The 25,877-nt window shown below is 38.4% G+C and overlaps 1 protein-coding gene across 10 annotated transcripts in view; it reads right to left on the reverse strand.

The window, feature by feature from the left end:
* MYO5A (myosin VA) overlaps positions 1-25,877 on the reverse strand; it is a 197,222-nt gene that overhangs the window by 88,565 nt on the left and 82,780 nt on the right. For all 10 annotated transcript variants that reach the window (XM_018054218.1, XM_018054215.1, XM_018054211.1 and 7 more), the window contains exons 5-9: positions 17,945-18,101; positions 11,712-11,855; positions 8,557-8,638; positions 7,824-7,931; positions 5,664-5,770 (exon numbers count right to left, since the gene is read on the reverse strand). In XM_018054218.1, the coding sequence (XP_017909707.1) occupies positions 5,664-5,770; positions 7,824-7,931; positions 8,557-8,638; positions 11,712-11,855; positions 17,945-18,101 (598 nt within the window). The remainder of the gene's footprint in view (positions 1-5,663; positions 5,771-7,823; positions 7,932-8,556; positions 8,639-11,711; positions 11,856-17,944; positions 18,102-25,877) is intronic.

Genomic DNA, 25,877 nt, shown 5'->3' on the forward strand with positions numbered 1-25,877 from the left:
ACTTATTTGCATCTGTCTTCAGGCACATTCATTTAGTCAGTCAGAAAATGAGTCAGCTTGTCTACAAATATATTATATGCCAGCAGAAAAAAATAGACATGTACCGGCTTCCTTGGTGGCTCAGAGAGTAAAAGGATTCATCTACAATGCAGGAGACCCGGGTTTGATTCCTGTGTCAAGAAGATCCCCTGGAGAAGGGACTGGCTACCCACTCCAGTATTCTTGCCTGGAGAATTCCATGGACTGAGGTGGGCTACGGTCCATGGAGTCACAAAGAGTCGTATACGACTGAACAACTAACACTTTTACTTTCACCCTGTCCTCCTAGAACTTATAGTCACTAGGGGAAATGGACATTAACTAAATGACTGCTCCCTAAAATTAAAATTACTACAAAGGAGGACACCATGCTAAGATTCCATGTGTAAGGAATGTGCCCTATTCAGGGAGACAGGAGACAGTGGCCTTGAGAAATGGAGTTGAGATCTGAAGAATAAGAAGGGGTTAACTTGGTGAAAGGGTCTTCCAAGTAGAGGGGACATCTGGTATAAAAGTCCTGTGGTGGGAGGGAAACCAGAGATGTGAGGCATTGAAGCTATGTGAGGGAGATAATGTAGGGGATGAAGCCAGAGGCTGTTCCATGGCTGGTCTTTCCTCTAAGAGCAATGAGGGCCAATGGCAGGGAGATGGGAGGTGGAGATACTAAAAGGTTATAAACAGACAACGTAATAGTTATTTGTGTGGCTTCTTAGACTAGTGTTTCTAATCTAAGGATCCCCTGCATCAGCTATGGCAGGGATCCCCAACCTTTTTGGCACCAAGAACTGACTCTGGAGAAGACAAGTTTTCCATGGATTGTGGAGTGGAGGAATGGTTTGGGGATGCTTCAAGAGCATTCATTATATTTCCTGTGCACTTTATTTCTGTTACTATCATATCAGCTCCACCTCAGATCATCAGGCATTAGATCCTGGAGGTTGGGAACCCCTTACCTATAGGGATCCCTGTATCCCCTACAATGTCTTCCATAGGTTTTGCATGAGTAGGCATGCAAAGTATTCATAAATTAAAAATACTTATTTAATTTAACTGATGTTAGTACATTAGATTTTTTAACATCTTCACTCACATGTTTCAATTGCATCTGATAACATTCCTGAGGAACAGGCAGGGTGAACACTGCTATCTCTAATTGACAAATTAGGACATAACATCCAAAAGACTAGCTTGGCAAAAAGCACACCACCAGTTTATGCCAGAATTGTCATTAAACCCTAAGTCTCTTGACACCTTCCTCCCCTGACCCTTCCCACAGTCCCTTTTTTCTTTCATGTTCCCTCCTCCCAAGTAATCACTTTAGACACAAATCAGCATCATCACCATCAACATGGATCAACTCCCTTGAATAAGCAGCTTATTTCATTCATTTATATATGAATTGTGTGACATCATTTAGAAGTGGATCAGCACTCTAAACATTTTATTTGAATGGTAGTACCATTTTGTTCTATGAGGGCAACGTTGTTAACTGTTCGGTTCAAATTTTCTATAACTGAACTAATTTTTAGACTTCTTTACCTATCAGTAATTGAGAGAAGTCAGTAATATCCCACTGTGACAGATTTTCTTTTTATTCTTGTGGTAATCTTTTGCTTTATATATTTTGAGACTACATCATTAAGTACACGCAAGTTTAGAACTATTACATCTTCTTGGTGAATAAAAATCTCTATCAGTACATAGTGACTCTATCTCTAGTACTGCTTTTGGCCTCAAAGTCTATTTTGTCCAGTATCGATACAGCTCTACCAGGTTTTTTTCTAGCTATTATGGTGTGTCTTTTCTCAACTTTTTACTTTGAAACCATCTGTACCTTTATTTTTCAGGAATGTTTCTTTCAAAAGTATATACCTAAATTCTAAAACTGGTCTGACAATCCATATTAACTAAAACATTGGTTCGTTTGTAATTATTTCTATTAGTACCTTTTTTGTGCCTTTACTTGTCCCTCCTTTTCTAAAAATTTCTCTCCTTTTCTTGCTATATTTGGATTATTTTTTTAGTTCGTTTTCCTCTTTATTAGTTTGAAAGCTTCACTTTCTGTTTCTGTTTTTATGATAGAAGAATTGATACATTAGTTATCTTGATGTAATTAAATAACATGAACTCCAAACACTCAATCCCAATCTATAAGCTTTGCTATCCAGTACTTTATTAACTTTTTGGGAGGAAGAAAGGGCTGGTGATGCACTTTAGGTTTTTTTTTTTTTCACTTTAGTTTTTTAAACTTTTTATTTTAAACTAAATTCAGACTAACAGAAAAGTTGCAAAAAAAGTACAAAGTATTTCCTTCACCCAGATTCCCTAAATATTAACATTTTACCGAGTTTGCTCTTTCTCTCTCTTTCACATACGTCTACATACATATTATTTTTCAGAGTCTTTTGAGAGCATGTTGCAACCATGATGCCCTTTTGGTACTGAATACTCTACTGTGTATTTTCCTAAAATTATTTTATATAACTATAGTACAATGAATAAAGTCAGAAAATTAGCAGTGATACAACCCTATTACCTAGTAAATTTTACTGACTGACCTAATAGTGTCCTCTGAGAATCGGGTTGTTAGGGACCAGGATCCCTCTTATATGGTCCAGGATCCAGTCTAGGTTCATACATTGAAGTTAGTTATCTTATTTCATTAATCTCTGTTAATTTGAGGAGCTCTTCCCTCTTTTGTTTTGTCTTTTTGAGAACTTGATACTTTAGAAGGGTAGTGTGCCCCTCAGTTTGGGTCTGTACGACGTTGCCTCATGATCAGGTTCAGCACGCCTTTCTGGTGAGAATACTAGAGAAGCATGTGGTGCCCTCCTCAGGAGGCTGCATCAGAACTCATGTGATGCTGACTCGTTGCTTGGTTACAGGAATGTCTGTGAGGTTTCTCTACTACTGTTCCCTCTGTAATGAGTTTTTTGTAAAAAGTATTTTGTGGCCCAATACACTATTTGTGTCTGACTCTGTGCAACCCTATGGACTGTAGCCTGCTAGGCTCCTCTGTCCATGGGATTCTCCAGGCAAGAATACTGGAGTGGGTTGCCATGCCCTCCTCCAGGGGATCTTCCCGACCCAGGGACTGAACCTGCATCTCTTACATCTCATCTCCTGCATTGGCAGGTGGGTTCTTTACCACTAGTGCCACCTGGGAAGCTCAATTCATAATTATTATTCTTTTAATTAATCAAAATTTGCCCATTTTTTTGATTCACCATTCCCTCTGGAATTTTAGATCTTGTATCCAGATCACTTTCCTTCTGTCTTAACCGTGTCTTTTAATATTTCCTTTAGTGAGGGCCTATTGGTGACAAATTCTCACAAGTTTCTATTTATCCAAAAACACATCTATCTTTTCCTCATTCTAAAAAGATATCTTTACTGGATATATGATTCTAAGTTGGTAATTATTTACTCTAGAACACTGAAGATGGTCCACTGTTTCCTGACTTCTATTATTGCTGTTGGGAAGTGACCAATCAGTTTAATTGCTACTTTTTCAACACTAGTATGTCTTATCTTTGTGTTTCAAGATTTTTCTCTCTGTCTATGGTAGAATTATGGTGAGACTAGAGGTGGGTTTCTTTTTATTTATTCTATCCGGGATTTTTTCTCCTTTCCAAATCTGTGGTGTAGTGTCATTTTCACAGGTTCTGAAATTTGTTAGTAATTACCTCTTCAAACATTTTGTCTGCCTCATTCTCTTCTTTCTTTCCCTTAGAAATTCTCATTATATTAAAATTAGATTCTGTTACTCCATTCTTCATCTCTTTTAACTATTGTTAAGGGCTCCATCTGTGGGTCCCATCTTGCATTTTGGATCATTTCTTCATGTCTGTCTTTCAGCTTATCACTTATCTATTCAGTTGTGTCAAATCTGCTATTAATTTCTTTCAGCCTTCTTAGTAGGTTTGACTGCTATCTGTTGTTTTGCCTAGCTCCTTCTATTTTGTTGTATCACGAGATTTGAGATTTTTGACTATGAGTCAGTATTCTTGTAACTCTTCTCATGGGACTCTGTCAAGGCCTGGATTGAAGGTGGGTTTGCATTTGCTTCTGTCAGGCATCCAGGGCACTACCAATCCAGGATCAATTTAAGCTAAGTTTTGTGTATGTTGCTGTTGGGGACCATCCAGGAACTATGAAAACAAACTGGGAAATAAGCATGAGGGGCAGCTCATTGCTCTAAATTTTTAGGGAACTATTTCTGCCCTCCCCCTTACCCCCCGCCTAGCTTAAAGACTTGATTTTTCTTGGTACTCTTGGAGGAGGTGGTGAGCATGTTCCTCATTTAGGGTCTCAGCTACAGGCAGAAGTTTGCCTTCCTGTTCCCCTGTTTATAGGAGTCTGAGGCTTTGTTTTTTGTCTTCCGCACTCCACTTGGCTATGAAAACCATAGCTCAACGTCACTGGGTTTAGCAAACGCCTCTCAGGTGAGTCTATGCTTCAGAGTTCTGCTCTGTTCCGAGTTCCTATTTTCACTCAGTTTATATATATATATATTAAAATATTTCTTATGTATTTATTAAAGTTCTTATGTATTAATTACAAATATTTTTAGAATATAATTTATCCAGTATAAAGTGCGATCAGAGCAACCAGTCCAAAATTGGTAAAAAACAAAGTCTCTTTCATTTTAAAAATGAGGAAACTAAGGTTCAGAGAAGCTAAGTAACTCACCCCAAAACACAGAGTGCATAAATAGTAAAGCTGGGATTGAACCCAGGCGGAGATGCTGAAACATATATTTCAAAACTAAGGTCTAATTTACCCAAATTTATGTCACATGAATTAATCTACATGTAGATTTGCAAATATCAACTTGGGTATCTGAAGAGTGAAACATAAATCTCAGAATTGTTTCCTATTATAATCCTTGAGGAAGCAAGATGGAAAAAGAGTTAATAATATTAAAACTGCCTCCATTTTAACAAAGTTAAAAAACACCTAATAATTATCTACATGTATATGTGAGTGTGTGCATTGTGTGTGATCTTTGATAGGGGTGATCAGAAAATACTGCAAATCACAATGCCCAATGAGAACATTCTGAGACTATTAGGTTTTATTACAGTTTAAACAAATGAATTGGATTTTAATTCTCAGTGTGTAGTCATCTCTGCATGGGGAAGAATATGTAAATCATAGTGAAGACACCATCTCTCTCCAGTCATCTAATTCCTTTTCCCAGGAGTAATCACTGCTAACAATTTCTTCAGTAACTTTTAATCCATATTCCACAGGACAAATAAACTTATCAATTCTGGTATGTGTGTCATGGGCCAAACAAGATCTTCACTGTAGACTCACCAATCCAACTTTCACATCAAATATTTCCCACCTCTGTTTATACAGCTCACACATATACCCAAGTTCTTTCCTCCCCTATCCCTCACACACACACAAGCAATCACTGTGAACCAGGGATCTGAATCCACATTTCTTTATCAATGGTTCAAAATTCTACTCTAGACAGTGTATCTTTCTAGTAGTTATCTCTCTGATAATTATTAATGTTAGTTAATAGACTTCAAACACATTGTTTCCATAAAGAATCAACAAAACTAAAACAGAAATCAGCTGTCATCACAGGAAGCTTGCTCTGAACTCACAGGGATTGTGCAGCTGTCTGAATCTCGAGACATAAACACAACATTGCCTAAGTGTAGGATGCCAGCAAGTATTCGGAAAATTCCCATCTGATAAGATTCACTAATTCCTGAAACAACAGAGTAAATGAACAGTGATTAATTTCAGAATAGGAACTAAACAATTAAAGCAGATAATTTAACTTTTTAAGAGTTTAATTTTTAACAGTTGAATACTGCCAGATGTTGTACACATTATAATGTGCCATAGTTAACAACACTTTCACCTTTGTTGACCTTAATACATGATGCACTTTAGCACTATGGTTTAGACCATGGGCTGTGCAGTGAGACAGACCTCAGCTGGAAGCCAGGCTCTGCTCCTGACCTGCCATCTCACACAGGCAGACACCTTCACCCTTCTAGTTTCTGATTTGAGACACAGGGACATTAGAGACTATCTCAAAGGGAGTTTGTAAACATTAAATGAGATAATACAGTTAGTAAAGTTAACACACTGTGTGACACATGGTAAGTGCTAAACAAATTCATCACACGATTTAAGTATCTTACTAACACTACGATTTAGCTCTACTCTAAATGCGAGTTGTGGCTCAGTAAGATTGTTTTAAGTCAAATTATTCAGTCACTTCTTTTAACTACAGACCAAGCATAATTCAAAGAGACCACACAATTAAAAATGTTCAGGCTGGTGCTATGCCCCAGCCTGACAAGTGAGTACCTAAACAAAGAACTAGAGCAGGACCTGAAAGGTCAGGCAGGATGAGAATGCAGGTCAGCCCTTGGTGTTTTATCAGATGAGGCTTCACTTTTCAATAAGGTAAGATTTTTCCAGAATATTAGATATATATTATGTTTAAGTAAAAAAATTAAAATTATTTCCAAAAATGCAATCACATACAGGTAATTCAGAGTTCATTTTACAAGGAATGTTTCTACCATCTCCTGCATTATGGCTTTTTCAAATTCACAATTTTCTGTTTATAAACAGAGTTAGCACTGGAAGTAAAGCAATGTTTCTCAAACTGTAATATGCATATGTGAATCACCAATGGATCTGGTTAAAATGTAGATTCTAGTTTAGTAAGTCTGAGATTCTAAATTTTTACAGGCTCCATAGTGGTCCTGGATCATACTCTGATCGCTGCTGCTGCTGCTAAATCACTTCAGTCGTGTCCAACTCTGTGCGACCCCATAGACAGAAGCCCACCAGGCTCCCCTGTCCCTGGGATTCTGCAGGCAAGAATACTGGAGTGGGTTGCCATTTCCTTCTCCAATGCATGAAAGTGAAAAGTGAAAGTGAAGTCGCTCAGTCGTGTCCGACTCTTAGCGACCCCATGGACTGCAGCCTACCGGGCTCCTCCGTCCAAGGGATTTTCCAGGCAAGAGTACTCTGATTAGCAATACTTTTAAATTAAATTAACTCATCTCAGGTTACTCCTCAAAATACCAATATATGACTTTAGAGTTATTCATATGCTGAAAGATTTAAATAAATAATTCAGCACTAAAAGTTGTATACTACATTTCTAAAGGTCAATTTATTTATATGTAGATCCAATATATTTTTTAAATCTAGAAACAAAAACAGTGACCTGAGCCATTTCAGAAACAAATAAACTACATGTAATACATTATTTTGTCACCAAGCCAGCTCAACCACATTTCCAGGCCTCAAAAACATACCCAAAATGAAAAGAAACAAATACACAAAAAAATCCTATAAAACATGAGTTTCTGAATAGAGACCCATTTCATTCAGCTCTACGTTTCAGATTTTGTAAAAATTTAAGTAAACAGTCCCATATCTTTCCCCTGAAGCCCTGAATGTATGTTTTGAACAGCTTTATTGAAGAATAATGTGTATATCATAAAACTCATCCGTCTTCAGTATGCAATTCAAAAGTTTTGGGTAAATTTACAAAGTTGTATAATCATTACCATAACATATTTTCCATATAGTTCCCATCATCCCCAAGAGAAACTCCCTGCCCATTTGATGTCCAAATGTTTTTTATGAAGAATGTTAAATCTGAAAAAAACAAAGCTAAATCTCCCCCAAATTTTCACCACTTAATATGAAGCTAAGCTAATATTCCAAATCAAAGGTTGTTTGAGTCAGAGAGCTATTGCTTCCAAGAATTCAAGGATAAGATTACATACCTAGCAAAGTGCAGGCCTGTCTGGTATGTGCCATCTCCTTGGCATCATCTACTCCTTCAATCACAGGACTGCCACCTTGATTCGTGTAATGAAAGTTATTTGCATCTCCTACAATTAAGGAAAAAATTTTAAAAGACTTGCAGTCTATGAAAAGGCCTTGACTTCTACCTTATGTCCACTCTGCTTTAGAGGCAGTGAAAGCATAATTAATTGTATAGAGTCTGGAGTCTGACTGTCTGTATTTTTAGTTACATTTTAATACAAGACTCAAATTAAATAATGGAGCAAAATGTTTGTAGAGTTTAAGTGAATAGTCCTTTCCTAAATGTTTTATTTCAATCTACATGCTAGGATAATTTCTTCAAACACTTTCCTGCTTTCTTCATCAGAGACTTCATATGGTTCTACCACATAAACTCCTTTTTATTTTCTTTCCTTTTAAACAAGGCAAATTTCAAACATACACAAAAGTAGAGAAACTAGTATAATGAGCCCTTGTGTACTCATCACACTCATCTTAAACAAGTATCAACTCAAGACTAACCTTGTTCCATGTATACAGCCACTTACCCCTTATCCATCCCATGGGTTATCTTAAGGCCAACTGTAGACCTCTTATTTCATCCATAAATATTTCAGTACAAGATAGTCTCCTTTTTAAGAAGTAAAGTTATGAACTTGGAAATAAATAGAAGATAATACCAGCACAACAAATCTAATGTCATATTCATACCTAATCGCAGCACTTTAAATTCAGGTAGGTTTGCTGAGGCACAAAGTTGATAGAAGATATGATAGTTTCTTTCCTCTTCTGCCTTTGAAATAAGAAGAGTTTTCAATTAGAGAATTTTAATCTAAAACTCAGAAAAGTTTTATGTTTAATATCTATGATTATTGAAAAGTGATTTATTAACTATGTACACCTGTGTGAGTGTATCTGTTGGTCACATTCAACATAATATATGTGACAGTTATGCTTTTTAAACTAGTAAACAGCTTGCTACATGGCACTGTCATGAGATCAGTGACTTTTGGGGAAACTAAAATCTCTGTTGGCCCAATACCCATATTTTCGCACAGTACCTCTTAGATTCATGGTCTTCCTAACACTCTGGGGAAAAAGTCCCATCTTTCCCATATCTTAGACTGGACCCTCTACTGTACTTGTTTGTAAGAAATCCATGAATGCACTGCATCATCCATATCAATTTAGATTATATATTTAAAAGTCAATAAAAATATATTTCAGATAGAAAATAAATTGTGTACAATTCTAAGACCATTTCTTAGTATTTTCTGACTGCCTTCTTCCACATATATACTTTCAAAATACAATGTAATAATACTGCTCATACAAAACATAATTCTTATATTCTATCATCATACTCCTGAATTCTGCAGTGTATTCAGTTGACAGAAGGTGAAAGTAAAAGTCACTCAGTTGTGTCCGCTCTTTATGAACCCATGGATTATACAGTACATTGAATTCTCCAGGCCAGAATACTGGAGTGGGTAGCCTTTCTCTTCTCCAGGGGATCTTCCCAACCCAGGGACTGAACCCAGGTCTCCAGCACTGCAGGCAGATTCTCTACCAGCTGAACTCAGTTGACAGAAGAATACAGCAAGTAAGGCTAATGTCAGGTTTCATGCATAATGGGGGCTGGTGTCTGGCAGAGAAAACTTATTACATGGACAGAAGACCCTAAACAAACAAACAATATACCAATGACTATAAGCACGAATAGGCAATATGAGGGCTTCGCTCATAGTTCAGTTGGTAAAGAATCCACCTGTAATGCAGGAGACCTCGGTTTGATTCCTGGGTCATGAAGATCCACTGGAAAGGGATAGGCTACTCACTCCAGTATTCTTGGGCTTCCCTGTGGCTCAGCTGGTAAAGAATCTGCCTGTAATATAGGAGACCTGGGTTCGATCCCTGGGTTGGGAAGACCCCCTGGAGAAGGGAAAGGCTACCCATTCCAGTATTTTGGCCTGGAGAATTCCATGAACTGTAGAGTCCATGGGGTCACAAAGAGTCGGATACGACTGAGCCACTTTCACTTTTCAGGCAATATTTTAGGGGGTTCAGTACACAGACAACTAGAAAAGCTGGAGAATCTACAGAAATGATTTGATCATGTTTGTACATGAAGCAATATCAAATATGTACTCTCTGTCTGACTCACTTTGATATAACCAAACATCCTCAATATTATATAGCCTTGAGGGTTGGGGAACAGCTAGAATTGCTTCACAGTTTCTAGGCAAGAAGGGTTAGGCCCCACTACTAGCCTTTGGTCACCATACCAATCTTCCCTTTCATTGTCTACCTATCAATCAAAGTTGTACTATTTAGATTCAGTCTTCTCTTAGATCATATATTTCCCCCATTGTTTCTTTTGGCTACTAAATATTTTTTTTAACCCATTCGAGCATACATGTGTGTACAATAACACTGTTTTGCGTGTATCTAGATATTAGAACAATGGAGGAGGGTAACTATTGCTTTACTATACAAATCAGGTACTACATTTTAGTTCAGTTCAGTTCGCTTGCTCAGTTGTGTCTGACTCCTTGTGACCCCATGAATTGCAGCACGCCAGGCCTCCCTGTCCATCACCAACTCCCGGAGTTTATTCAGACTCACATCCATCAAGTTGGTGATGCCATCCAGCCATCTCATCCTCAGTCGTCCCCTTCTCCTCCAGCCCCCAATCCCTCCCAGCATCAGAGTCTTTTCCAATGAGTCAACTCTTCGCATGAGGTGGCCAAAGTACTGGAGTTTCAGCTTCAGTATCATTCCTTCCAAAGAACACCCAGGGCTGATCTCCTTTAGAATGGACTGGTTGCATCTCCTTTCAGTCCAAGGGACTCTCAAGAGTCTTCTCCAACACCACAGTTCACAGTATTACATTTAGGTAGCCACAAATCAGGCATATCCCTAAAGTCAAAGCCTGAATAGTTCTAGGCTGCCCAAACTCATGACTTTCAGTATGTTTTTCCTACACACGTTCTAAGCCTTAATAGACTTGTGTGATGGAAACTATAGACTCAGCTATATGGCAGTGCCAGGGCTACTGGAATCTCCATGAGGCAGGCATCCAGTGAAGGAGCTAGAGGAACCCCATCTCACAGTTTGCAGTGGGTCACCCGGAGTCCTATACTAGGAGTTTTCCAACGGTAAGTCCACATTCCCGGAGCATAAACATGTCTGTCAGTGTTGTAATGTATAGTGTTTCCCATTCACAAATTAAAAAGGAGTAAGAGCAGGAGTTCCCTGGGGATGGGAAGGATTCCAGATTTTCATTGCAAGGCCTGGGTTCAATCCCAGGTTGGGGAACTGAGATCCTGGAAGCCACCCCCACTCCCTCCTTCAAAAGGACTAGGAGCATATTTGTGAATGAAAGTCTTATACCAATACGTAGACTTGAGTGTGTTCTCTGACAGTGGTTCACAAGTGAGTTCTGAGGATCTATGAACTCCCAACATTCTATCTAAACAATACCATATTCTAAAAGAAAAGAAGGAAGGAAAAAGGTCAAGAACATTTTTGTTGAACTGAGTTCAAGCTATAACTCACTGAAGCATAGACCAATGTCTTCCCTATCAACTGGGAAATGTGACAGACAAGACTAAACTATCAGCACCTCTTCTTAACTAATCTTTTCATACAAGCGTCTGGAGGAAACAGTAAAAACCATTAAACCTACATCACTGTCCAGTCCCAAGACTATTAGTCTAAGGGGTATTCTCTGACAGGCATTGTTTCACATGTTTCTGTCCAGATGTAGTCTGTAGTAATACTGACATAACATGCTCAAGAGAATCTGGGAATAAAGTGAGCTCTGGAATGATACAGCAATCTGTATGTATACTGGCCTGGCTTACCTGGAACACCACTCTGGATTTCTCTAAAAGGTAAGTTCTCATATTGGCACCGATGATTCGATATCTCTTATCAAAACCAATCTCAATATACTTCCCAAAACGGCTACTATTATCATTCCTGGTGGTTTTAGCATTTCCAATGGACTGAAAAACAAGGGGGGAAAAATGCGGTTTTAGAAGTGCAATTCATGCCCTGACATGAACAGATTTGTTCAGGGAGAGACAGAACAGAGGTGAACACAACCTTTTAAAAGTGATTCTTTTAAAAACAGAACCAATTTTGCCCCTGCAAACTGCATGCTTTGTCACTGCACAATGACACAGGTATATACTAACAGTCGGTATCAGCCTTGTTATTTTCACACAAGTGATTTTCAGAAACAGCAGACAGGAGGCCAGCGGTTGGGAGGTCTTCACCATGGAAGAAGGCATGGAACATACTCATTCATGTCAGCAAAGGAAAAGAACGGATGGGACCGGGGCTGCCTAGGCACAAGTCATCCTGGTTAAACAACTAGGTTTTTGATTTCTTGAAATGCAGTCTGTTTCATGTAAAAAACTGGCTAAAACAAATTAATATTTTCCTGGAAATATTGCCCTGGTGTTCAGGGTCTCTTTGTTTCAGCTGAATTGCTTATTAGTGGAGTGTTAGTAATTACCCCCTCAATTCAAAGCAATTTTCAGAAACCAGACACAGTAAAATTTGGCTTTGAATTTGATAGTGGTATCTAACTTGCAAGACATCTGCTACAGAATGTAGAGAATGTAACTTTCTGCTAAATTTTTAATACAATCTTAAACACTTATATGGCATTCGCACTGCCTTCTGATTTAGGTGACATGCTTCTATAATTTTTACCTTCAAGGCAAAGCAAAAAGCATGCTACAGTTAGAAAAGCAAGGGTTCACACAGTGCATATATTAAATGCTTAATTAGATAATTTCATATAATTAATATCTTTCCCTATGCAAAGCCTGTGACTACTAGGATTAGTACACTGAAACCACAGCAGAAAGATATGAGAATGCTCTGCAGCATTAAGAAAGCAATATAAGGAAAAAAAAGGCACAAATGATGAAAACAGTAGTAGCACAGCCACAAAAGTTAACACATTAGAATCTCTGATCAATCAAAGAAACATGTTTAGTCTCTGAAATATGACAGGTATTATCCTATTCTGTTCTGACAATGAGAACACTGCTAAATTTAAGATTAACATTAAAGATGGAAAGAATGGCTGAAAACTACTTTTCCAGCAAAACTTGACACTACAAAATACACAACAAAAGTCTCCATATATTCCTATTTTTTTATTTTGTTTAGAAAATGAAACTAATGGATCAATGCAAAGTTTTCTTTCAACACAACACACTCTGTCAAAGAGCAGATGAGGTTACATGTGGTGGCAGCGGCAGAGCAGTGAGAGTCACTGAGTGCTTCCGGGGCACTGTCCTCAGCACCTTCCCCATCAACTACGCAAGCTGGGAGAGGGTGGTCCACAGCTTCTCCTCCCTCCTGATTCCTATCCCAACCTCCACATGTCACCTCCCTTGGATCTCCTCAGAGTGTGGAGTGGACCTGCCAAAATCACTACACTCTGTGAGAAGGAGCAGCGAGTTGCCAGGGGTGAAACAGATCCTTTTGTCTTTGAGTATAAGGTATATGAACATGTAGCAAAGAATGGTAGAGGAGTAAATGAAATACAAGTCTAAAGATCTGGGTATCACAGCAGGCCCTACCACCAACTTGCATCATCTAATCCTCTGAAGAGCATTAGTGTCCTCATGTGTTAACTGACTAGACTAGACAAGCAGTAGTTGTTCAGTGGCTCAGTTGTGTAAGACTCTGTGACCCCATGGACTGCAACACGGAAGACTTCCCTGCCCTTCACCATCCCCCAGAGCCTGCTCAAACTCATGTCCATTGAGTTGGTGATGCCATCCAACCATCTCGTCCTCTGTCATCCCCTTCTGCTCCTGCCTTCGATCTTTCCCCGGCATCAGGGTCTTTTCTAATGAGTCGGGTCTTTGCATCAGATGGCCAAAGTACTGGATGTTCAGCTTCAGCATCAGTCCTTCTAATGAATATTCAGGATTGATTTCCTTTAAGATTGACTGGTTTGGTCTCCTTGCAGTCCAAGGGACTCTCAAGAGTCTTCTCCAAGACCATGGTTCAAAATCATCAATTGTTTGATGCTCAGCCTTCTTTATGGTCCAACTCTCACATCTCTACATGGCTACTGGAAAAACCATAGCTCTAACTATACAGACATTTGTCAGCAAAGTAACATCTCTGCTTTTTAATATGCTATCTAGGTTTGTCATAGCTTTTCTTCCAAGAAGCAAGTGTCTTTTCATTTCATGGCTGCAGACACCATCTGCAGTGATTTCAAAGCCCAAGGAGCTGCTTTGCCTTTCGCTTCTCTTTTCTCAGCTATTTGTAAGGCCTCCTCCGACAACCATTTTGCCTTTTTGTATTTCTTTTTCTTCGGGATAGTTTTGATCACCACCTCCTGTATTGTTACGAACCTCCGTCCATAGTTCTTCAGGTACTCTGTCTATCAGATCTAATCCCTGGAATCTATTTGTCACTTCTACTCTATAACTATAAGGGATTTGATGTAGGTCATACCTGAATGGTCTAGTGGTTTTCCCTACTTTCTTCAATTTAAGTCTGAATTTGGCAATAAGGGGTTCATGACCTGAGCCACAGTTAACTCCAGGTCTTGTTTTTGCTGACTGTATAGAGCTTCTGCATCTTCAGCTGCAAAGAATATAATCAGCCTGATTTCAATATTGAACATCTGGTAATGTCTATGGGTAGACTCATCTTTTGTGTTGTTGGAAGTGGGTGTTTGCTAAGACCAGTGCATTCTCTTGGCAAAACTCTGTCAGCCTCTACCCTGCTTCATTTTGTACTCCAAGACCAAACTTGCCTGTTACTCCAAGTAACTGGAGTACAGGTAACAGACTACTCTCTTGACTTCCTACTTTTCTATTCCAGTCCCCTGTGATGAGAAGGACATCTTTTTTGGGTGTTAGTTCTAGAAGGTCTTGCAGGTCTTCATAGAACCATTCAGCTTCAGCTTCTAGAATAGATGAGCAGTAGCATCCCTTTCAAAAATAAAACTATATGATTCTAAGCCTTTAACCCAATACGGAAACAAGGTTCTGAATATAAACAGTGCCTTTTGTCCTTTCCCCCTAAGTATTTCATCAGCCTTACAAGTACTGTATTTATAACAGCCTTCCTAATGCTATTTTCATTTCAATCAGCAAGAAATTGTTAAAGGAAAGAAGTTTTGTGGTCTTGATTTCACTACTGATTTCAATGACATGTTGAGTGCATTATTCTTCTTTACTAAAGGGAGATGGAAATCTTCAACTACAATTTATTAAAGAGTAAAAAGAACTATTAAGACCCAGTGTGTCCCCATCACTTGCTAGTCCCTATCTTAGGATAAAAATTTCTAGGAAATAAGAAGGGCAAAAAAGCAAATGTCATAAAATTGAGCAAAAAAGAATCATGTATTTCTCTGTACATCATTTGTATTTTGCAAAAGGAGTCTATGCTGAGGATGAGGAGCTGCTGGCTTTCCAAAGGATAATGTGCAAATCCCATAAGTCACTGGGCTACAATGTTCAAGGTGTGGGATGACTGTAATCACTGGAGACATAGACATGCCTTTCTTGACATCACAGTAAAGGGCTCTGATACAGAGACATAATCCCGAGGCAGGCTTAAAAGCTACAGATTTTCTAGGTCACATATTCAATATTTTACCTGTTTTCTTCCTGTAACTGTAAACCCTTTGCCACCATTTTTCAGCCCTATATTCCATTTTAACCTTTCAAACTGGGATGCCCTTATTTGTAGTTGTTGAAAAGTAGTTATCTCTTTAATAAATTTTATTAATCCAAATTCCTGCAGAGAAACTAAACAATATTATAGAATGAAGCAGCTAAGCATAACTGCTGTCATTAAACATTTTAATAAATTAATTTTTTAAATGTATAACTGCTGTCTTTATCTTTTTTTGTTCTTCCTAGCGAATGAGGTAAATTCCTTATAACTATTTAAAAAGTAGTATCTGTAGCCGTTTCAATTTTAATATCACTCCTACATAACACAAATCTGTGTTGTAGGAAAAAATGTAGTTATTTTCATAAAATATTTCATTCAACTAGACATATTCCAGAAGCTTCATTCCAGACTTATATGTTATTATATGGTCTGAATCTAGACGAGATGGGGTTTCCTAACGCCATAGGACTTTGGTATCTTCTAATGTTAGGGACTAAGAATGGACTAAACTACTGTTGAACACCAAGAATTTGTTGTTACGATCAAAAACAGTAAAAAGAACAACAGAGAGTAAATCCCTGCTGTTATCTAAACCAAAACAAGAAATGGGCTATACAGACTATATTATCACAACAGTAACATGAGTAGGATCCACCATTATATCTATATAGTTTAAATTCTTTCAAAATCTTAATATTTTCTTAAGATCTTTACTGCTTTCTTTTGACATAAGCATCTGTTTTCTCTTGTACCTGCTATTTCAGAAAACATTTCCAGTTCTCTTTCCATAGCTCCCCCAGTCCAGGAGGCTCTTAACGTCCCCAGCATCTCTTATTTTCTCAATCCCAAGAACAGAAGTCCTGCTGCTCTAGAAGGTAGCCCTGTGGGCAAGGGGTCACAGCATACTATAATAAAGTGTCACACACAGCACTGCACACCAGGCACAATTACCTCTGGACTGATTAGTGCAAAAACCACTTGTATCACTGGTGCACCAGGCCAGTTCTAAACGCCATCTGTGTTTGGGTGACAAATAAGACTTGACAAAAGGAAAGAAACAGGGATAAAGAATGCTGACTAGGATTATTAGTATTAAAAAAAAAAAAAAAAGGTTTGTTTCTGTATGTCCAAAGTCATTTCTCTCCATTTACTGAGACTTATTTTCTCCATTTAATGTGTCTTTCCTAAAATCACATCAATACACAAATAATCCTCCAGTTACAAATCCTAAAATACTCAAATTTTCACATGAAAAGGTCTGTTTTCTTTGGTCTGAGCATATCTACTTTGTCTATATAGTCTACTTTTGAAAGGATATCTTTTCAATGAGTTTGAGTCAGTTCTAGTGAGTTGGATGAACCTAGAGCCTGTTATACAGAGCGAAGTAAATCAGAAAGAGAAAAACAAATATATTAACACATATATAGGGAATCTGAAAAAATGGTATTGATGAACTTATTGGCAGGAAGGAATGGAGATACAGATGGACTCCATAAGAGAATGGTCTTGGGGGAGAGAGAGAGTGAGACAAATGGAGAAAGTAGCATCAACATATATACACAATTGGGTATAAGATGGATAGCTGGTGAGAAGTTGCTGTGTAGCACAGGAAACCCAGTCTGGAGCTCTGTGATGACCTGGAAGGATGGGATGTAGCGGGGGATGGGATGGAGGCTAGGTAGGGAGAGGATGTATATATAATTATGGCTGATTTATGTTGCCGAATGGAAGAAACCAACACAACATTATAAAAAAATTTTTTTTAAGTTAAATTAACAAAAGGGGGGAAAAAGGACATCTTTTCACAGATCTTCCTTTTTTCAAGAATTTATATTAGTAAATTTCTTTTTCTAATCTAAAACTGTGTGATATGCTTGACAGAAACATGCAGAAAAATGTTTCCAAGATCATGATTTACATTTATAATTCTACCTGGAAAAACATAAAAACTTACAGCTAAACAGGTTAGCCTACATACAGAAAACGAAATGTGGGTAAAGGAAGACTAAAACTCATTCATGCTTGAGCATAGTGAATCCTGCGTTTCAGCAGGAGCTTAAATAAGCTCAGGACTGAGGGGAAAGGAGTAGCTTATTCTTCCAGTACAAGCAGCAATAGACACAACTCCATTAATTGAGGAAAAGAAGTGCCATTGCCAGCTACTTGGAGGCAACATTGCAGTGGTAGGTTAAAAGCACAGGTTTATGGAATACAGTGGAATCCTTCATAGCTGGACTTTACTTAAAATGCCTACTTTACTGAATTTTTACTTTTCCTAGATCTCTTACTAATATCTGGAAGAGTATTTTCCTACTCTTAGTGGTTGGGAGGTCCCAAACTTTCTGACATGGGCTGTTTCAATCAAATTCTTCAGTGTGGTTCTTATGGAGAGGATACAGTTGGAAGGCCGTGGCTGCTGCTGTCTTACCTCCATGATGGGGTTGGAAGCCAACACCTTTTCCTCAACATTGGCTTCACTGGCAGAACCACTGACTGTTGCAAAGTATCTCATGGCATACTTAGCTGAGACTGTTTTTCCTGCCCCAGACTCTCCACTTACAATGATGGACTGATTTCGTTCATCTCTGTAAAACAAAGAAGAGTAACTGACGTTACTGCCCACTTCTAAATGTGATTAACATCGTTTTCTCTGTGTTCTCATCAATGAGCCAAGGTGAGTTCTTGCTGGTTCACACATGCAAAATTGTGAGAAGGAACCCAAGGAACAACATTTCCTAATAAAAATAACAACTTACCAAGTAACAATGAATAGAGAAGGAGAAGAAGATATCAAGCATTAAATTTGAGAGCATTGCATCTAAGAATGAATCTGTAACAGTCTGAATTTTTTGCGTGTACATATCTCAATATATTACTTTATTAATAAACAAAATTATTTTTGTATATTGCAGCACTGTTGTCAACCACCTTCAGAAGAGACAGGAGTTACAGCAAGTGAACTTAGAAGAAAATGCTACTTAATTAAAAAGACAAATTGTCTACTGGCTAACAGTCCATAAAGTACTATCTCCCACAAATTCCAGTTCTTACTAGAGTACCCTCATTAGCAGAGAATAAACAGTTCATTTGCTGGCTGATTCATTCAAATATGTTAGAACTCAAAGACTATCTATTAGTACATACATCTTTAATTCACTCATACAGTGACTCAAAACTCTAGGTGATGAACTTGCTCATAAGACTAACATCTCTTTGAGGATAAGGACCTATGTTACCATACTGTTAATGTCCAGCACCTAGTCCAGAGTTTACACATCACAAATGCTTAGTAAACGTGCACTGAGTGAAAGTGAGTCTAGGAATAAATCTGCCTTGGCTATGACTTTGACTGGGACAGAAGCAGGAACTAAAACTTCCTGAGATGAAACTAGCAATCAGCTACAACCCATCAAATTAACTGAACAAGTTCATAAAGGTGGTATCCTTTGTGCCCTTAATTTACAGAGAGACAAGATGACTTAGGGGTTTTTAGTGGAACTATCCTACACACCACAAGATTGGGAAGTTATTTCACTACAGAAGATGACCTTTTTGTCTTTTAAAAGAGATTTACTTATCCAACAAGCATTTAGCAAACACCTACTACACACCAAACATAGTGCTAGATACAAGGGATACAAGTTTAAAAAGCTATGATCTGTATCCTCCAGTGGTTGATGGTCTGAGAGGAAAGACAAACTAACAGTTAAAGACTAGAATAAATGTAATGAGGTATTGAGAAGAAGAGGTGATCAAGAAAGGCTCCCTAGAGATGATCCAGCAAAGTCTAGAAAGATGAGTAAGAGAAAACAAGGGAAGAGGTTAGGAAAGAAACATTCCAGGGAAAGGAGGACATTTGGCTAGAACATGAAGTAACGACAGATAAGGCCACAGAGGTTAGTAAGAAGTGGATCACAAAGATCTTACATGAGATGTTAAGGAAGTTGAAGTTTACCTACAGGTCACAGAGTGCTGCTTCAGGGTTTTAAACAGAAAATAAACAATCCAATCAGTAAAATCACTCTGGCAGCAATGTGGATATGAGTGGCAGGGGGTCCGGATGAAAAGGTATGAAAGTCTGAACAAAGACTGTGGTGGTCTTGACTGAGACAGGCAGGTGGGTTTAAGAGACACCAAAGTTGTAGAATCAAAAGTACTCATAATAAGTTTCCAAAGTACAAAGATTTTTCTATGATAAAGGCTGTTTTTTCGTTGAGAAATAGGAGTTACCACATTATTTCAGAAAATTTGAAAAGTACAATGGGAATATCCAACTCAGGCCTGATTAAGTAGTTCACATCACACTACCAGGGCTGGTAAACAGCCTGTTCTGACACTTTGACTCCCATACTATGGGGAAAATTAGGACCGAGGTGACATACTAAGGAATATTTAATACTTAACAGTAAAAGCTTGCATATAATTCTCATTTCTAAAAGAAATCCTTGAATCTCACAGTCATCAATTCATTCCCTTTTATTTGAATTTCTAGACTCAGATACTCTCACTGCCTCTATACAAATGATTTCAAGATAAATCACTCTTAACCAGTTCTCGTTGTAGGACCAGTACCACCTTTCTCTATTTCACTCACTTAGAACATTTTCATGTTCTCAGATACATTAATCAAAGGACAGTATCGGCAGTCTTTGGATTCCCTTCTATAATATAATTAGACAAATTATCTCTTCTTAATTCCTGCATGATCAGTTCTGTCACTATCCCCTGTGTGACAGCTACCTTGACAAAATTCTCCCAGCATGCTTTCCAACAATAAACAAGGTGAAGAGGCTTCCACTAGTCTGATGAAAAGGAAATATTAGTGGGAACTCTTATCCTAAACTGTACTGCCTTTCAAATACTATTTCAAGTCTTTATGATATAAAGTTGGGGCTTCCCAGGTGGCTCAGTGGTAAAGAATCCACCTGCCAATGCATGAGATGCAGGTTTGATCCTTGAGTCGGGAAGATCCCCTGGAGAAAGAAATGGCACCCTCATTGCAGTATTCTTGCCTGGAAAATCCCATGGACAAAGGAGCCTGGTGGGCTACAGTTCATGGGATTGCAAAGAGTCAGACATGACTGAGCAACTGAGCATGCACGCATGCGTGATAAAATGTTATACCAAAAAATTTAAACTTCATTATGTAGAAGCCCTTTCCTATACCATGGGGAAAAAGAGAACTCTGAAAGGAGATAAGGTTGAGATTGATCAGATGGATCACACATATTTGTACAAATATACACAAACACACAGTGATATCAAGCACACAAAAGATACATTTTCTTTTTCAGGAGATTTAGGATCCAGGATCCACATGACCAGCAGTTTTTAAGGGACTCCAATATTTATTATATCCCCCTGCTTCTGGGCAAAGTCTTCTCTTCTTCCCCAAGACTAGTAGAGCACTCCAATATATAAATAAGCACCACTCTTCCATTATAGAAATTTCTCTGAATCAGGCTCTGATCTTTGACCTGTCATTTACCAATTTCATGACTTTGAGCAACTGCATACCCTCTCTGGGTCACAGTTTCCCTCATTTTAATGATTAAATAGCACCCAAAGTCCTTCTTAATTCTAAACTATCAATACTTATAAACTAACAGTTTAACTCCAGAGTTGATTTTTAAGATGTTGGATATGCCACAACCTGTACTCTAAGCCAGGTAAACTCTTGGGACCAAGTACAGTTGGAATAGGACAGGCCGACAGGTGCTCAGATGGTCTTAAAGGGCTACGTTTGACATGGCCAAACATTTCTTCTCTGTAGGACCCTTGAATCTGAGATGGTCAAAATCAACACAGGGCTACAAAGAGAAAAAAATGTAAGCTCTTTCTACCTGCTTTTAAATGAAGAACAGGAAATAGAAAGGTGTATAAAATATGTACAGTTCAGTTCAGTTCAGTCACTCAGTTGTGTCCGACTCTTTGTGACCCCATGAATCGCAGCACGCCAGGCCTCCCTGTCCATCACCAACTCCTGGAGTTTACTCAAACTCATGTCCATCGAGTCGGTGATGCCATCCAGCCATCTCATCCTCTGTTGTCCCCTTCTCCTCCTGCCCCTAATCCCTCCCAGCATCAGAGTCTTTTGCAATGAGTCAACTCTTCACATGAGGTGGCCAAAGTACTGGAGTTTCAGCTTTAACATCATTCCTTCCAAAGAAATCCCAGGGCTGATCTCCTTCAGAATGGACTGGTTGGATCTCCTTGCAGTCCAAGGGACTCTCAAGAGTCTTCTCCAACACCACAGTTCAAAAGCATCAACTCTTTGGCACTCAGCCTTCTTCACAGTCCAACTCTTGCATCCATACATGACCACTGGAAAAACCATAGCCTTGACTAGACGGACCTTTGTTGGCAAAGTAATGTCTCTGCTTTTCAATATGCTATCTAGGTTGGTCACAACTTTTCTTCCAAGGAGTAAGTGTCTTTTAATTTCATGGCTGCAGTCACCATCTGCCGTGATACAGTCATCTTTAAAATGTTGTTCAGCTATATGTGGCCACAGGATGAAATGTCAAAAAGAGACAAAAGCAGAGATAGGTAGAAGTAAGAAAGACAACTAGAGACATAAAAGGAAGAAGGGTAATACATAATAAAGACATGAAAAGGGAAAAATAGGAAAAGTATAATAGAGATAGGGAGAAAACAGCCAAAAACATAAGGGACAAAAAATTTTATGGTTTTAAGGTGAATATCAGAGTCTATCCTACTCTACTTATTTGAGCTCTAAGTTTTAGAATGTTGAAAGTGAAAGTGTAAAAATACGTAAATAATAATTTATTGTTCTTCCAAATTTAGATTAGCTGATCCTTAAGGCGCTCGCGTCCTTATAAGACCCTTCATTTACTACTGGGATATAGATATCATTTCCAGGACCTGATAAAACAAAATTAAGGAATACAGATTTACCATTCTTCATCAAGGACAAATCAATCTGGAGCATCCTAAGGCTGCAGGAACTGAGAATTTATGATTTCTGGCTTAGCCAGTCCTCTCAAGTGTCTCTGCAATGATCCTAAATGGCCTGGGTACTGGGTGCCCTGAAGTAAAAGTGAACTCTTGTGATCTGTTTAGTCGATGGTACTTCCAGAGTCTAGAATGTGAATCAAAAGCTACCACCCAAAAATACGGCTTCATTCATTCATTAAACAATGAAATGAGTAGTCACAATATGTCAAACACGTTATGAAGATAAAAGACTCTATGGTCAGGGCCTATTGAGACAGACTGAAAAGTACAGTCAAAATATGGTGGACCTGGTGGCTCAGTGCTAAAGAATCTGCCTGCTGGAGCAGGAGATGCAATTTAGATTCCTGGATTGGGAGGATCCCCTGGAGAGGAAATGGCAACCCATGCCAGTATTCTTGCCTGGAAAATCCAATGGACAGAGCAGTCTGGCGGGTTACACATCCATGAGGTCGCAAAGAGTCAGACATGACTTAGCGACTAAACAATGACAACAATTACAAGAAAAGAGGTCTACCCAGGATCTTATGAAAGCATGGAGAAGGAGAGGGAGATATGAGGAGGAGATGCCAGGAAATGCTTTCTAGAGAAGGTGATGCCTGAATTGACTCATATATAATAATAACGAGAAACAAGGTTGTACGGGAAAAGGCAACAGAATTAAACTATGGAGAAGCACCTGAAACCCCAGGAACTAAATTATTCAAGGACAGAATGTCCACTCTGGGTTGATGTAAGAGAGAGATGTTATACTTGAGTCTATTTTCCTTCAATCTGTATCTGTTTGGTCTGTCCAGCCTTTCCTTAGATTACATCTATCAAGATTTCATTTTGTATCATGTGTATTATTTTACACACTTTCCTTCTGAACTTTACTGTTTAAAAATATCTCTCTAGTTTATTGTGCTCATGCTGAATACTATTCATATTTCCAAGACCATCATCTCGTTCTCTGCAAACTTAATGAGCATACCTTCCATTCATATCCAAGTCATTAATGAGGAAACTAAATAATGCCAGCCTGACTCACACAGAATACAATTTACTATATCCACTCACCTCAGTATTAATTCTCAGGTGTTGCCATGGTCTAACTTTTACCTTATAAGTGAACATATTCTCATGAAACAAAATCTAGAGGTTTATTTTTTTACAGGCACTCAATCTAATTGCTTCTCCCTTATTCAATCCCTTGATAAAAAAAAAGAAAAATATTAAGCTAGTGTAATAAAATGCTTTCTTCCAAAGCTATGTATTTACTGCGATATGGCTTTTACTTGAGACTGTAGTCTCTATTTCTCTTGTTAGAAGGTACAAGGTTTTTTCTACATTTTTATTGTTGCCAAGCATTAAGATAGGCTCTGCTCTGTTTCTCCAAGATTTCTGCTTTCGATTAATCCCAAGAAGAACAGATTTAAACTCTAAAACTTACTAGATAATAAGTGAATAAGACAATACATCCTATCAGTTTTTAAGGAGAAATATTTGCTATAAGACTGTGCTGGTGCATCAGTGAAAGCTGGGCTACAGAGGCAGAAAGATTACTCAGGAAATGAAAACAAGTGTTTCTTAGAGATACACCCAATTCCTGCTGAGAAGTCTGTCATATGACTGTCAGTTCTTCTCATGTCAGTTTGACTTCCCTGTTTCATCAGCGTGTTGTTATTGTGTAGTCGTCAAGTCATGTCCAACTCTTTTGTGACCCCACGGACTGTAGCCCTCCAGGCTCCTCTGTCCATGGGATTTCCCAGGCAAGAGTACTGGAGTGTGTTGCCATTTCCTTCTCCAGGGGATCTTCCCAACCCAGGGATTGACCCTATGTATCCTGCACTGGCAGGCAGATTACCAGTGAGCCAGCAGGGAAGCCCTTCATCAGCATGTGCAGTGAAGTCGCTCAGTCGTGTCCGACTCTTTGTGACCCCAGGGACTGTAGTCTACCAGGCTCCTCAGTCCATGGGATTTTCCAGGCAAGAGTACTGGAGTGGGGTGCCATTTCTATAGAGCCTGTGAAATTAATGTAAAGATGCCACAAAAGAAATAGCTTGTTTTTTCCAGCAATGGATATATATAAATAGGGTCATGTAATTGGAAGTAAGAAAATTAAACAACAAAGAAGATAGGCTTTGGAGACTCAGAGCCGGATTCAAACCTCAGTTCCCAGATACTATTAGCACAATGGTCTGAAATTTACTTTCCTCAGTTTCCTCATTTGTAAAGCAGGGGTGATGATGTTTGCTTCCAAGGGTATAATGAAATTAGAGGTAACATGCCTGACCTTATGCTTGGCACACAGTATATTTCTAAACATGGTAGCTCCAAAAAAAAAAAAAAAAAAGGTAGCTCCTAATTACTAACAGAAGTTAGTCCCTATATATATACACATGTATATATATATCTCATATATAAAATTCCTTATCACATAGCATGTGCTACTTCATATCTGCATAAGTAGAAATAATTGGTACCACATGGCTGGTGAGTCACAGGCAGTAACAGGAGAGATTTTATGATCTATAACAGCCAGCATCCACTTGGCCAATGAAACTCAGAGTGAAGCTTCAGAGACTGCCTAAACAAATGCAAAAAGGGCCCACCCTAAGCAAAGGCCTAGCAATAAAGTTGTGAGACTCCATGATGATGAAGACTGTGATGATAGTAACGGCTTAGATTTAAATAGTATCTTTCAAAATGCTTTTTATGTTTATCATCTAAGGTAATTTTCATCTCTGATGTGAGCATGATAAATATTATCTTTTCTTGGTTGGGGGAAACAACAATGCAGAGAGGTCAGATGGCTTATCCAAGGTTAAAGCAGAGGTAAGTTGTACACTCCACATCTCTTAGTTTCCAGATGAAAAGTCTATACTACGCTCGTTCTGTGTCTCTGCAAGCTCCTCACCATGGTTTGCCCTTCACTGGAAAGAGTAAAAGATTTCTGCATTAATCCCCATGAACCAAATGGAAGCAAATGCACACCAAAGAATGCCTTCAGTGTAAAGCTACATCATCTAGTGCAAGTGTTCTGTTTCAGGTAATAAAGCCGAGGTCCAGGGAGACCGGAAGACTTAAGCTTATGCAGTTATTTGTTTATGTAGCTTCGGCTAGTATGGATATTGTTTCCCTTACACTAAGGTTATGCATGTAACTCTCAAATTTATTTTAAGAAAACCCATAAATGAAACAACCAATAAAATTTATTTGCTCTACCATTCACAGTGGAGGAAAACAATACCAAATCAAGCAATCAAGATTACTTGGTTTTAAAGAAAAAAAAGAGATTAAAAAAAAAAAAACCCCTGATGTTTTAAGGAAAATAATATTGTGCTTTAATTATCAGAGAGCAATCAGTTTCAGGATGAGAAAAGACTAATAAGAATGTGAAACAA

The sequence above is a fragment of the Capra hircus genome, chromosome 10 (assembly GCF_001704415.2).
Source record: "Capra hircus breed San Clemente chromosome 10, ASM170441v1, whole genome shotgun sequence".
NCBI classification, from domain to species: domain Eukaryota; kingdom Metazoa; phylum Chordata; class Mammalia; order Artiodactyla; family Bovidae; genus Capra; species Capra hircus.